The following is an 11217-nucleotide window of genomic DNA, read 5'->3' on the forward strand; positions in this document are numbered from 1 at the left end:
GATTTTTACTCATTATTGCATGCATATTTGTCGTTCGCTAAGAGGCCTATCCCTTCTTGAAGCAAGGTTGTTTCAAACGTTGACTAGTTTTCACACATTTCGTCTTTAAGTTGTCATGTATATTCATGTTCCATTTGTTATGACAAAGCGAGCCATTGTCATGTAGTTGGGTGATCAGCCCCTAGTAATGTCATTTAAGTTTCGTGATTCATTATCTGCGAGTTACACTTTCACTTAATCAAGAATATTTGTCATATTTCGGCAAAATATAAAACTTTGTGGAGAATGGAACCTCATGTATTTATAAAATTCAAATACTACATAAATAATTGACATCTAACAAATGTAAAGCACTGAAATCCTATAACTTAGAAAATGTCCTATTGACTTATTCAACTAGATTCATGACCTTGAGAAAACTAGAGAGAAGAAATTACGCATGATACTTCTTCAAGTGATAGGCATTCCAACTTCTTGGGATTTGGACACCATCTAGTGTAGACAGCCTATAAGCTCATCTTCCCATAACGTCATCAACGAAGTAGGGACCTTCCCATGCATCAACAAACTTTCCTGCATTTGCATCCATTGTGTTTGGGTGCACTTTCCTTAGGACCAGATTGCCCACAACAAAGGTCCTTATGTGGACGTTCTTGTTGTAACTGTTGGCCACTTTGTGCTGATACGATGCCAATTGTATTTTTGCCATGTCACGTAGTTCATCCACCGTGTCCAAATCTTGTAACATCTCATCCTGGTTAGAACCCACTATTGTCAGCCCATATATAGCTGTTGGTGCAAGAATCTCTACGGGCAACATCGCTTCCGTCCCATACCCCAAACTTAATGGCGTTTATCCCTTAGAGGTCTTTAGTGTGGTTCTATCAGACCATAGAACCCATGGAAGCTGTTCAGCCCATTTCCCTTTGTAAGATGAGAGTCTTCTTTTTAGGTTGTTGATAATTATCTTATTATTTGATTCTGCTTGTCCATTTGCCTATGGGTACCGAGGTGTTGACTTGGTTAGAGTGATGTTCCATCGTTGACAGAACGCTTCTGTCTTGTCACATATAATATTGATCCATTATCACAGACTATTTCATAAGGAATTCCAAACTTGCATAGTATATTCCTTTCAATGAACGAGACTACCTTCTTTGATTTTATTTGCCTGAAAGCCTCCGCCTCTACCCATTTTGAAAAGTAATCTGTCATTGCTAACATGTACACCTTTTGTCCAGGAGCTGGGGGCATTTTTCCTACTATATCCATTCCCCATTTCATGAAGGGCCAGGATGGAAGTGTTGGATGTAGTTGTTCTGATGGTTGGTGAATGAGTGGGGCATGTCGTTGGAAAGCATCACATCTTCTGATGTAATCTAGTGCATCTTGTTTTATGGTCGGCTAGTAATAACCCATTCGCAAGACTTTGCATGATAAATTTCTTCCACCAGAGTGATTCCCACACTCACCTTCATGTATGTCCTTCAGAACTTCTCTGGCTTCTTCCTTGTTGAAACATCGCTGCAATAATCCGGTGGCAGATTTTTTGAAGAGGACGTTATCAATTACGGCAAGGCTTGATGCCTTCATCCTGAGCACTCTTGCTTCATTGTTGTCTGAGGGCTGAATTCCTTGCACCAGGTAGTCTACGTACTTTTTCATCTAGCATTCCTCTTCACCTGTCTGGCCAGGTTCTATTGTCATGATATCCTTTCTTGGCTCCTTCCTTTCACTGGCTGGCTTCTTGATGTGGATAATTGGGATATTCACCAAGTTCTTGTATCGAAATACGGCTCCTAGGCCAGCCAGGGCATCAACTTGCGTATTTTATTCTCTTGGGATATGTTGGATGTTGAACAGGGTGAATTTATGTCGCAACTCTTTCACGATTTCTAAATAGGTCGTCATCTTTTCATCCTTTACTTCGTAATTTCCATTGACATGGTTGACAATGAGAAGTGAATCACAATAAACATTAATGTGATTGATTTCCAGGTCAATGGCCATTGTCAGACCAATGATCAATGCCTCATATTCCGCTTCATTGTTCGTGGCTTTGAATTCACAGCATATGGAATAAGCCAGGATGTCCCCTTGTGGCGACTTTAGCACAAGCCCCAGACCAGTGTCGTTAACGTTCGAGGCTCCATCAGTATATAGTATACATGGTTCCACTTCTACCTTTGAGACTATTTGTCGTAATTCTTCATCAGCTTTACTTAGTAGATTTGGGCTGAAGTCTGCCACAAAATCAACTAATACTTACGACTTATGAAAGTTCTTACGTCATAGATAATGTCATACATACTCAAATGAATGGACCACTTGACAAGTCATCCTGTTAGCTCTGGCTTGCTCAGAACAATCCTCAATGGGTAGTTTGTTCTCACACAAATTTGTGCGATTCGAAGTAGTGTCGCAGTTTCACATACGTCATAGCTAAAGCGAGGACCAGCTTTTCCAAGGACGAGTATCTTGTTTCTGTGTCTAGTAAACTTCTGCTTACATAATAAATTGGGCATTGTTGGCTTGCTTCTTCCCGTACTAGAACTCCACTGACAGCGTGCTCTGTTACTGATAGATATACATATAAGATTACTCCAGGTATGGGTTTTGACAGCAAGGGTGATGTCGAAAGGTATTGCCTCAGTTTCTTCAGAGCTGCTTCATGTTTCTCCGTCTAAGTTAAACCCCTTATTCTTTCTCAACACATCATAAAACAACCAGCACCTGACAGATGAACGTGAGATGAATCTGTTGAGAGCAGCTACCCGTCCTGTGAGTTTTTGTACTTCCTTTGTTGTTGTAGGACTTCTTAGTTTTTCAATGGCCGCTATCTGATCAGGGCTGGCTTCTATACCTCTCCGTGTGACCATGTGTCCCAAGAATTTGCCAGATGAGACTGCGAAGTTGCATTTAGAGGGATTGAGTTTCATGTTGTAAGATCGCAGAATGTCAAAAACTTCTTCCAAATCCTTGACGTGAGTGGCTGCATTGACAGATTTGAGCACCATGTCGTCAATGTATACTTCCATGTTACGTCCAATTTTTTCTTGAACATTTTATTGACCATCCATTGAAACATAGCACTTGCATTTCTCAATCCAAAGGGCATAGCTAAATAGCAATAGATTCTTCTATCCGTCACAAATGCAGTTTTTTCTGCATTATTGATAAGTGGATTTTATATCCACTTGAAATACTTCATTACAAGCTTAAATTGGTGTTTTTGACTCAAGTTGTTGGTATTTTGATGTGTTTTTGTGTTATTGCATTTCAGGTATCAGTTAAATGAAGAAAAGAGTTTTTAAAGGAAATATATAAAAAGTGATCAGAATTATAATCCAAGGCCATTGTTAAGTTTTATAGAATCTCAATAGCTTCGTGTGGGCAGTTGAATCGCCTAATTCTGACGAGTAGAACTCAAGTTATGGCCAAAACAAGATTCATCAGAAATTTTTCCAGACATGAGCTGAGCGCCCAGAGAGCTGAGCGCCCGCCCGGAGAGCTGAGCGCCCGCCCGGAGAGCTGAGCGGCCGCCCGAAGAGCTGAGCGGCCGCCCAAGGCGCGGCTGGTCGATGATTTCGCTAAAAAAGCCTTTTTTGAGTGGAATTTGACGATTTTAAGGGTCCAGGTCCACTAGGGGCGTATATATACTTAAAAAAAGGGTTTTCATTATCCGGGAAGATTGGGATACCAAGGAGAAGACCTAGAAGCACAGAACAACTCCGAAAAAGAAGATTTTGTTTTCAACTTGTGATTCTTTGAATTAGTTGTAACTTTGGATGCTCTTTTTCGTTCTTGTTGAACCTAGATCTCGTTTATTCGTACTTTAATTATTATTCAGTTTATTAAGACCTTGTTTTATACCATGCTTTCATTGGAACCCATGGTGACGATGAGTTCGATTATGGGCTAATCGTTGTCATGGGGTTCTAGCGGATTTACTTATGGATTTCAATAATTAATTTGTTTCGATATCTTGGTGTGTGGTGATTGATTGATATCCTAGTATTGGTTGTGCTTATTCGTCTTATGTGCGTAGCTAACATATAAGATAGCGTGTTAATCTCTATTGAAGCGATAGTGAATATAGAGGTTTAGAACTTGCCATGCTAGCATAGGTTCATGTATGTGTATGCATGATTCGTAGGTAACTCTAACCGTTTACTTGCCCTATGTAATCATTATGGATACCTTGTGCTTAAACCGTTATGTTGTCAAATTCTATAGACATATAGGGTCTCAATATAATTGGTGCCTATTCAGCTTCTATCTCTTTTGTGGATGTCTGGTAGAATGGTACTCGTGCAACGAAAGTTGGCGTTTATCAGTTTCGTGTTATCTGATTAGTGTCATCACCATCATATGCTAAGGTTAAGAATGAAAAGGCTATTGAATAAAGTATTTAATGAAGTTAGAATCTCATGTTTGTCATATATATTAATTCAACCTCAATTCTCTTAGTTAATGTTATTTAGTATAATCTCTTAGTTTAATAAAAATCCAATTTGTTATTTGTCTTAGCATTGAGCGATAACCATACATTGTTGTATAGGTGCATAAATTGAACTTAACCTAAACCAGTCTCTGTGGGAACGAATCTGATTTATATCTTATACTACTTGCGAACGCGTATACTTGCGTGAATATTAGTGCGTGTTTTCACCCTAACAAGTTTTTGGCGCCGCTGCTGGGGACTCGGTGTTAATTTTTAGTTTATGTGCTTGTCATCAGTGGTCGTTAAAGTTCGCTGACTCGGATTCTTTTACTTTCACGGTCTATTTGTTTGTGTTTCAGGTACTCATTACAATGGGAGATCCAGCAGCACGAACGAAAGACTTGATGGATTTTTCTCAACCCAAGATCAATGACATTCAATCTAGCATAATCCGGCCAGCTATCACAGCTAATACCTTTGAGATCAAGCCTGGCATAATTCAATGGGTACAGACTTCAGTCCAGTTTGGGGGTTCTCCAACGGAAGATCCCAATATTCACATTAGGGATTTCATTAAGATCTGCGACACCTTCAAGTTCAATGGTGTTTCTGAAGATGCTGTGAAGCTGAGACTATTCCCATTCTCTCTGAGGGACAAGGCTAAGAGCTGGTTACACTCTCTACCAGCTGGTTCGATTACTACTTGGGAAGATCTTCCCCATAAGTTTCTTACTAAATTCTTCCCTATGGCGAAGACAGCTGCAATCAGGAATGCTCTTACTCAATTTGCGCAACAATCAGGAGAATCTTTATATGAAGTTTGGGAGCGCTACAAGGAGATGCTTAGGAAGTGTCTTCATCATGGAATGCCTGATTGGATGATCATCAATTGATTTTACAATGGGTTGGGAGCACAATCCAAACCCATGCTTGATGCAGCAACAGGTGGAGCATTATGGGCAAAGAGCTATGAGGAAGCTTATGATCTAATTGAACTGATGGCTGCTAATGAATATCAGTATCCAACCCAGAGATTTCCACAGGGCAAGGTAGCAGGAGTTCTTGAAGTGGATACAGCTACGGCTATCACTGCTCAACTAAAGTCGTTGTCTATGAAGATTGATTATCTGGCTAACTATGGTGTTAAGCAGATAATTAGTGTTTGTGAGCTATGTGCAGGTTCACATGCGACGGAGCAATGCGCTATATCTAGTGACTCAGCTCAGTTTGTGAGCAACTTTCAGAGATCGCAGCAACCAGTTCCAGACACTTATCATCCTGACAACTGGAATCATCCTAACTTCAGCTGGAGCAATAATCAGAATGCGATGCAATAGCCGTTCCAGCAGTTTGGAAATAAGCTATTCAACCCTCCTGGTTTTCAGCAACAACTCCAACTTCAACAACAAACTCATGATGCAGGTCTATCTTCGAATGAAAAATCTGAATTGGAGAAGTTGAGGCTTATGTGCAAAAACCAGGCTCTTATATGCCAAAGCCAGGCTGTTTCTATCTAGAATCTGGAGAGCCAAATAGGGCAAATTGCTAACGCATTATTGAATCGACCACCAGGAACGCATCCTAGTGATACAGAAACAAATCCAGGCAAGAGGGAAGTTGAAGAACAGGTGAACGCCATCACCTTAAGGTCTGGAAGGTCGCAAGCCCCCAAATTCAGCAAGACGAAGAGCCTGAAAAATCTCAAGTTTCAGAAATGCAGTTGTGGCTGAAGAAGAAGTGCAGAAGGAAGTAGAGGGGGAACCAAGGAAGACTATTGTGGAACACACTCCTCCTGAGGGTAATACAGGGGAGAAACGGATCTATCCTCCACCTCCTTTTCCTAAGAGGTTGTAGAAGAAAAAGTTGGATAAGCAGTTTGAGAAGTTTTTGGAGGTGTTCAAGAAACTTCATATCAACATACCTTTCGCTGAAGCTCTTGAACAGATGCCTAGCTATGTGATGTTTATGAAAGGTATTCTCTCTCGGAAAGTGAAGCTCGATGACTTAGAGGCCGTTGCTCTAACGGAGGAATGCAGTGTTGTGCTGCAACAGAAGTTGCCTCCGAAGCTTAAAGATCCTGGAAGCTTCACTATTCCTTGCACCATCGGAAACTTGTCGTTCGACAAGTGTTTATGTGATTTAGGAGCTAGCATCAATCTGATGCCCTTATCTATCTTCAAGAAGCTTGGTCTGCCTGATCCGAAACCAACATACATATCATTGCAACTAACTGACCGTTCAATCGCTTATCCACGAGGTATAGTGGAGGATGTTTTGGTCAAGGTGGATAAACTCTTCTTCCCTGCTGACTTTGTAATTCTTGATTTCGAGGAAGATAAGAAAATTCCCATTATCTTGGGAAGATCATTCTTGGCTACAGGCCGAACTATAATCGATGTGCAAAAAGGAGAGCTTTCGATGAAGGTTTACGATCAAAAGGTCACTTTTAATGTGTTCAAGGAAATAAAGTTACCCACAGCTAAAGAGGAGTGCTTTAAAGTAGAGCATATGCAGGTTTTGAATGCACCTCCGTGGAAGAGGAAGTTGGATTTGTCATTCGATTCTCTGGGGTTAGCAGAGCTGAAAATTTCTCAGGAGCATTTTGAACCATTTATTCAAGAAGCTCCCACACTTGAGCTCAACCGAAAGCCAGATCACTTGAGTTATTCATTATTAGGTGCACCCCATGATAAGGGGTTGGGATATATTTTTGATGATGTAGAGTGGCTGGACGGATCTTCCAGTGGCTACAGAGGGTTCTTCTCATGCGCCACAGACAGTTGATAGGTTTGGTCTTGGTGATGAACAGTACAGGCGAGTGACTAGGCGTATGGAGTCCATGCACGACATTCACCATCGTTCTGCTGAAGATTTGACACACGCTTTCGGTACTGTTGTTCGAGACACTGGTGGCGAGGTTGATTGGCCACCTGATCCTCCACCCGACGAGGGTGACTCTCCCGCTAAGTAGGTATGCCTGAAATCCTTATTATCACCTTCAATGAGGATATTAAAATTTTTTAGTTTGGGGGTGATAATGTAGGGATTAGTAGTGTGTGTGTCCATATAGATTCATATAGATTCATATTGCATGTTTGGTTGTAGTTCATTCATATTTTTGCATGATTGATCATTTAGGACATATTTGTTTGTTTTTATGTGATTTCATATAGTTGCATTTGCATGCATATTTAGCATGATCCCTTAAGATGAACTATGATATTTGATAAGTTGATGTTGATTTCAGTGTGGTGATGACGAATAGAGGAATGTTTAATTCTTAATGAATTGATTTGCATGCCAGAAATAAATATTTTCACAAGTTTTATAGGGTTGCTTTTGATCTAGATCATGATCATACTTGTTTGTTGTTGAGATTTAATCACTTGGTTATATTTAGAATTTGTGATATTCTCGTAATGACGTGAAAACACTGATTTTTTTTTATCTGGAGAAAAACTTGGATTTCATTGCTAGTTGTTGTAAGGCTAGGCGTCAAATGGCTAGTAGTCGACTCATATTTTTATGAGTAGTCTAGGGTTGAATGAGATGGAGCGAAACACACTCATTCAGAAATTGTTGAAAAAAAAAAGTAAAAATAAAGAAAAAATAAAAAATAAAAAAAGTACGTGTTTATGCATAATTGATCAAGAGTGAGCTCTTTAATACTCGAGTTATTAAGTTCCAGGGGACTTTGTGCCTAGTGACCTAAGGCTTTTATAGTCTGGGATCCGCTAACCTAACGGTCGCTACATGGGTATTATTGCATAAGTCTGTTGGGACCTCATTCATTGCACGGTCAAATAAGCATCTTTACTATGTGTTCAATAATGGTGTGAATCCTTGTATAACTCTAGTAGAAAGGAGGTGTTGTGAGTCATAATGCGTTTATTGTCTATTCTGTTTATAAACTTTTGATTGTTTCGATGATAGATAAGTTATGGTTATTGATCTAGTATCGAGAGATATCTGTTAAGCATTCCACACACGCATGTTTCTGGTTTGTGAGTTGGTTTGTGGGATTTATTCGAACTCTGTTTTAAGTCATTGCATTCTTAGAGGCATTGGCTTATATTCATTTGGTTATGGTTATTCTGAGGGGATCGATTGCATTATCATTTAGTTGCATTTATAACGACTCGTATATTTTTGAATTATTTAAATATGTGATTATTATGGAAATTATTAAATAAAATATGTGCATTGGTTTTGACTGCTATGGTTTGTTTGATTATTATCTATTTGTGATTTATGATGTATCAGGTTGTCCGCGTGATTAATTAAGGAACTGTATTAAATGGTTTCACTTTTAAAGTGGATTTAACGTAAATTTATTTGTATAAATATTTGAAGTGTCTCTAAAATGGTTTTTATGATTTTATAATTACAATTATTATTTTTAGGATTTTATAAAATTTAGAAATCAATATTTTATTGATTATTTATCTTTAAATGATTTTATGATTACTTTTATTTGTAAAATCCATAGTTAATTCTAGAATTCTTCAAAAATTATGAAACTTCTATTTATTTATGTTTGGAATATTTCGAGAATTTTAAAATTATTTTGGAAATTTTAGGGATTAATTCCACCCGCGCGTCGATTCATTTAATTGCTAAAATCGGGTATAAATTGCATTTCAGAAATTATTTTAAAATTATAAAATGTATGTTTTATTTAAGTTAGGGATATTTGTAACCTTTTAAGGTTATTTTAGTAAATTTCTGGAATTATTTTATACATAATTTGGTTCATAAATTATGAATTCGAGGCGGAACAAAACACGTAATTGCAGTCGGTTAAAAACAAAAATGACACGTATCACAATTGTTGGATACGTGTCTGCAGTCTAAAAATTTGGCATTTATTTTTCTTTCCTCTCGATCCTGTCTCTCTCTCAAACAATCTCTTGGTCTTTCTCTCTTTATCTCAGTCTCTCCTCCTCCTCTACTCTTCATTTTTCTGCTTTCTGCAATTCCTATGTTCTTGCTCTTCCCTCCTGGTCGAGCTCCATTTTCGGTACTTTTTTTCGGCCGCCCTTCTTGTTTCCGTAATTGCCGCCTACGATTCTTGTCTTTCACCTCTGGCCACCGCCGGACTTCTCTCCGGCGAGGTGGTCTGTGTATGTGTTATACTGTGCGTGCGTTGTGTGTGTTTTTTGTGGGTGATGTTACTGTGTATGGTTGTTGTCTGTTTCTCCGTGCCCAGCCGCTGCCCTTCGCTGTTTTCCGGCGAAGAGGTGACGCGTGCTCGGCGTTGCTCTCTGTAGCCTCGGTTCTGTTATTCCGTTTGTGCTGTTGTGATTGCAGAATTCGAAGACTTGTTTTGTGATTTCGATTCAATTCGATGATTGCTTTCGTGATGTCGTGAATCAATAAATTCAAATAAATTTTCTGATTAATTGAATTATCGGTACTAATTATTCATAAAATTTATCGGTGAGATCTGCGATCGGAATCCCGACTTGGGGAACCTCCATATTTTACCGCCGTCGGCGATGAGCCTCGGTGAGCCGACGGTGGACTGTGATGACGCGGTTCTGAGTCCTATTATAAATAAATAAAGTGAAATTATCTTTGAAATGAGAATTTGATTTTTACATTAAAGTCGAATACGTAATTTAGTTGACGAGTTATGATTGGTTGTCGTGTTTTAAATTGGATTGTTGTTGAATTGACGTCGATTGATGTTTCGACGAGTAGTTCTATAAACAAAGGAGACGCTGCCCGATTTCCGGGAAACTGAATTACGTAAATACGGGAACGTATCCGATGAATATCGGGACGTCGAGAGACTATACATATATATGTGGGTGTTTTATACGAACTTGGTAGTACGATGTGATGAAATATTTTGCCAATCGATAACCCTGATTTCGTAAAATAAAGAGTATATGTATTTTCCGAAAACGAACAACAAATCGATTTTCGAGATTGTGAACCCTACTTGTTGCGTCTGTTATTATGATATAAATAATTACGAGTCGGGTTTGAATATCGTTGGGTAAAATTGGTATCGAGGATATGTCAAGCATACCTAGATGTCTAACGTATGGTATTTCGACCCTGTAGGTTCTAGTCGGGAAACCGAAAGTGGACGATGGACTAAAGATGACCTAGTAGCCAGTCGACGAGCTCAGTAGAGTTTCAACAGAGAAACTTGAGTATCAAAGTCGCATCCAATATGATCTAGTGATTGGACGTTAGAGCCTGAGCGGCAGAATCGGCTCAAATTTGATCAGTAATATTGTAAAGCCCTGTAAGGCAAGTACTTCCGAACTTTTCTTCAAGATATATCCCAATTATTTTCGAACTATTTCATAACATGTTGCTCTTATTCAAAATAACTCTTGTTTATATTGCAAGTGCTTTAAACTATTTATCCTTGAACCCTGATTTTCTTGATCTTAAGCCGTAAGCCTTGTTCTTTGTAAACCATCCTTTGTTGATCCTCAGATACCAAATCACACAAATATGATACCACTCCCCAAATGTAACGTATGGGAAATTTATGTAATTATTTGATTCTTAAGTGAATTTTGATGAATTATTTGATGATGGATAATAATATTTGGATGTTTATTTCTGATAAAATTTGGATATTTTAATTTCCAATTATCCAGAATTAAATCTAGATAATTTTGGTATTTTTCTGGTAATTTTTGGATTATTATATGATTTTATGAGAATTTATAGGATTAATAATGATTATTTTTACATAAATATAAAATCACTTTTTAGAATCAGAAATTATTCCACTTCAATCGTTTTTG

The 11217-nt window shown here is 38.5% G+C and overlaps 2 protein-coding genes and 1 non-coding gene across 3 annotated transcripts; all 3 read right to left on the bottom strand.

The window, feature by feature from the left end:
* Positions 1–514: 514 nt before the first annotated feature.
* LOC141701579 (uncharacterized) lies at positions 515–820 on the bottom strand. The gene has a single exon (XM_074505212.1). The coding sequence runs from the start codon at positions 818–820 to the stop codon at positions 515–517; it is 306 nt and encodes a 101-aa protein (XP_074361313.1).
* A 1010-nt stretch (positions 821–1830) lies between these two features.
* Positions 1831–3038, bottom strand: LOC141701584 (uncharacterized). The gene is made up of 2 exons (XM_074505226.1): positions 2864–3038; positions 1831–2243 (listed from the first exon to the last, which is right to left on the bottom strand). The coding sequence occupies exons 1-2, from the start codon at positions 3036–3038 to the stop codon at positions 1831–1833; spliced, it is 588 nt and encodes a 195-aa protein (XP_074361327.1).
* Positions 3039–5205: 2167 nt separating this feature from the next.
* LOC141710374 (small nucleolar RNA R71) lies at positions 5206–5312 on the bottom strand. Its single transcript, XR_012570899.1, has one exon. It is a non-coding gene; the product is annotated as a small nucleolar RNA R71 (small nucleolar RNA).
* Positions 5313–11217: the final 5905 nt, after the last annotated feature.

Source organism: Apium graveolens, chromosome 2, assembly GCF_009905375.1.
Source record: "Apium graveolens cultivar Ventura chromosome 2, ASM990537v1, whole genome shotgun sequence".
Taxonomy (NCBI): Eukaryota; Viridiplantae; Streptophyta; class Magnoliopsida; order Apiales; family Apiaceae; genus Apium; species Apium graveolens.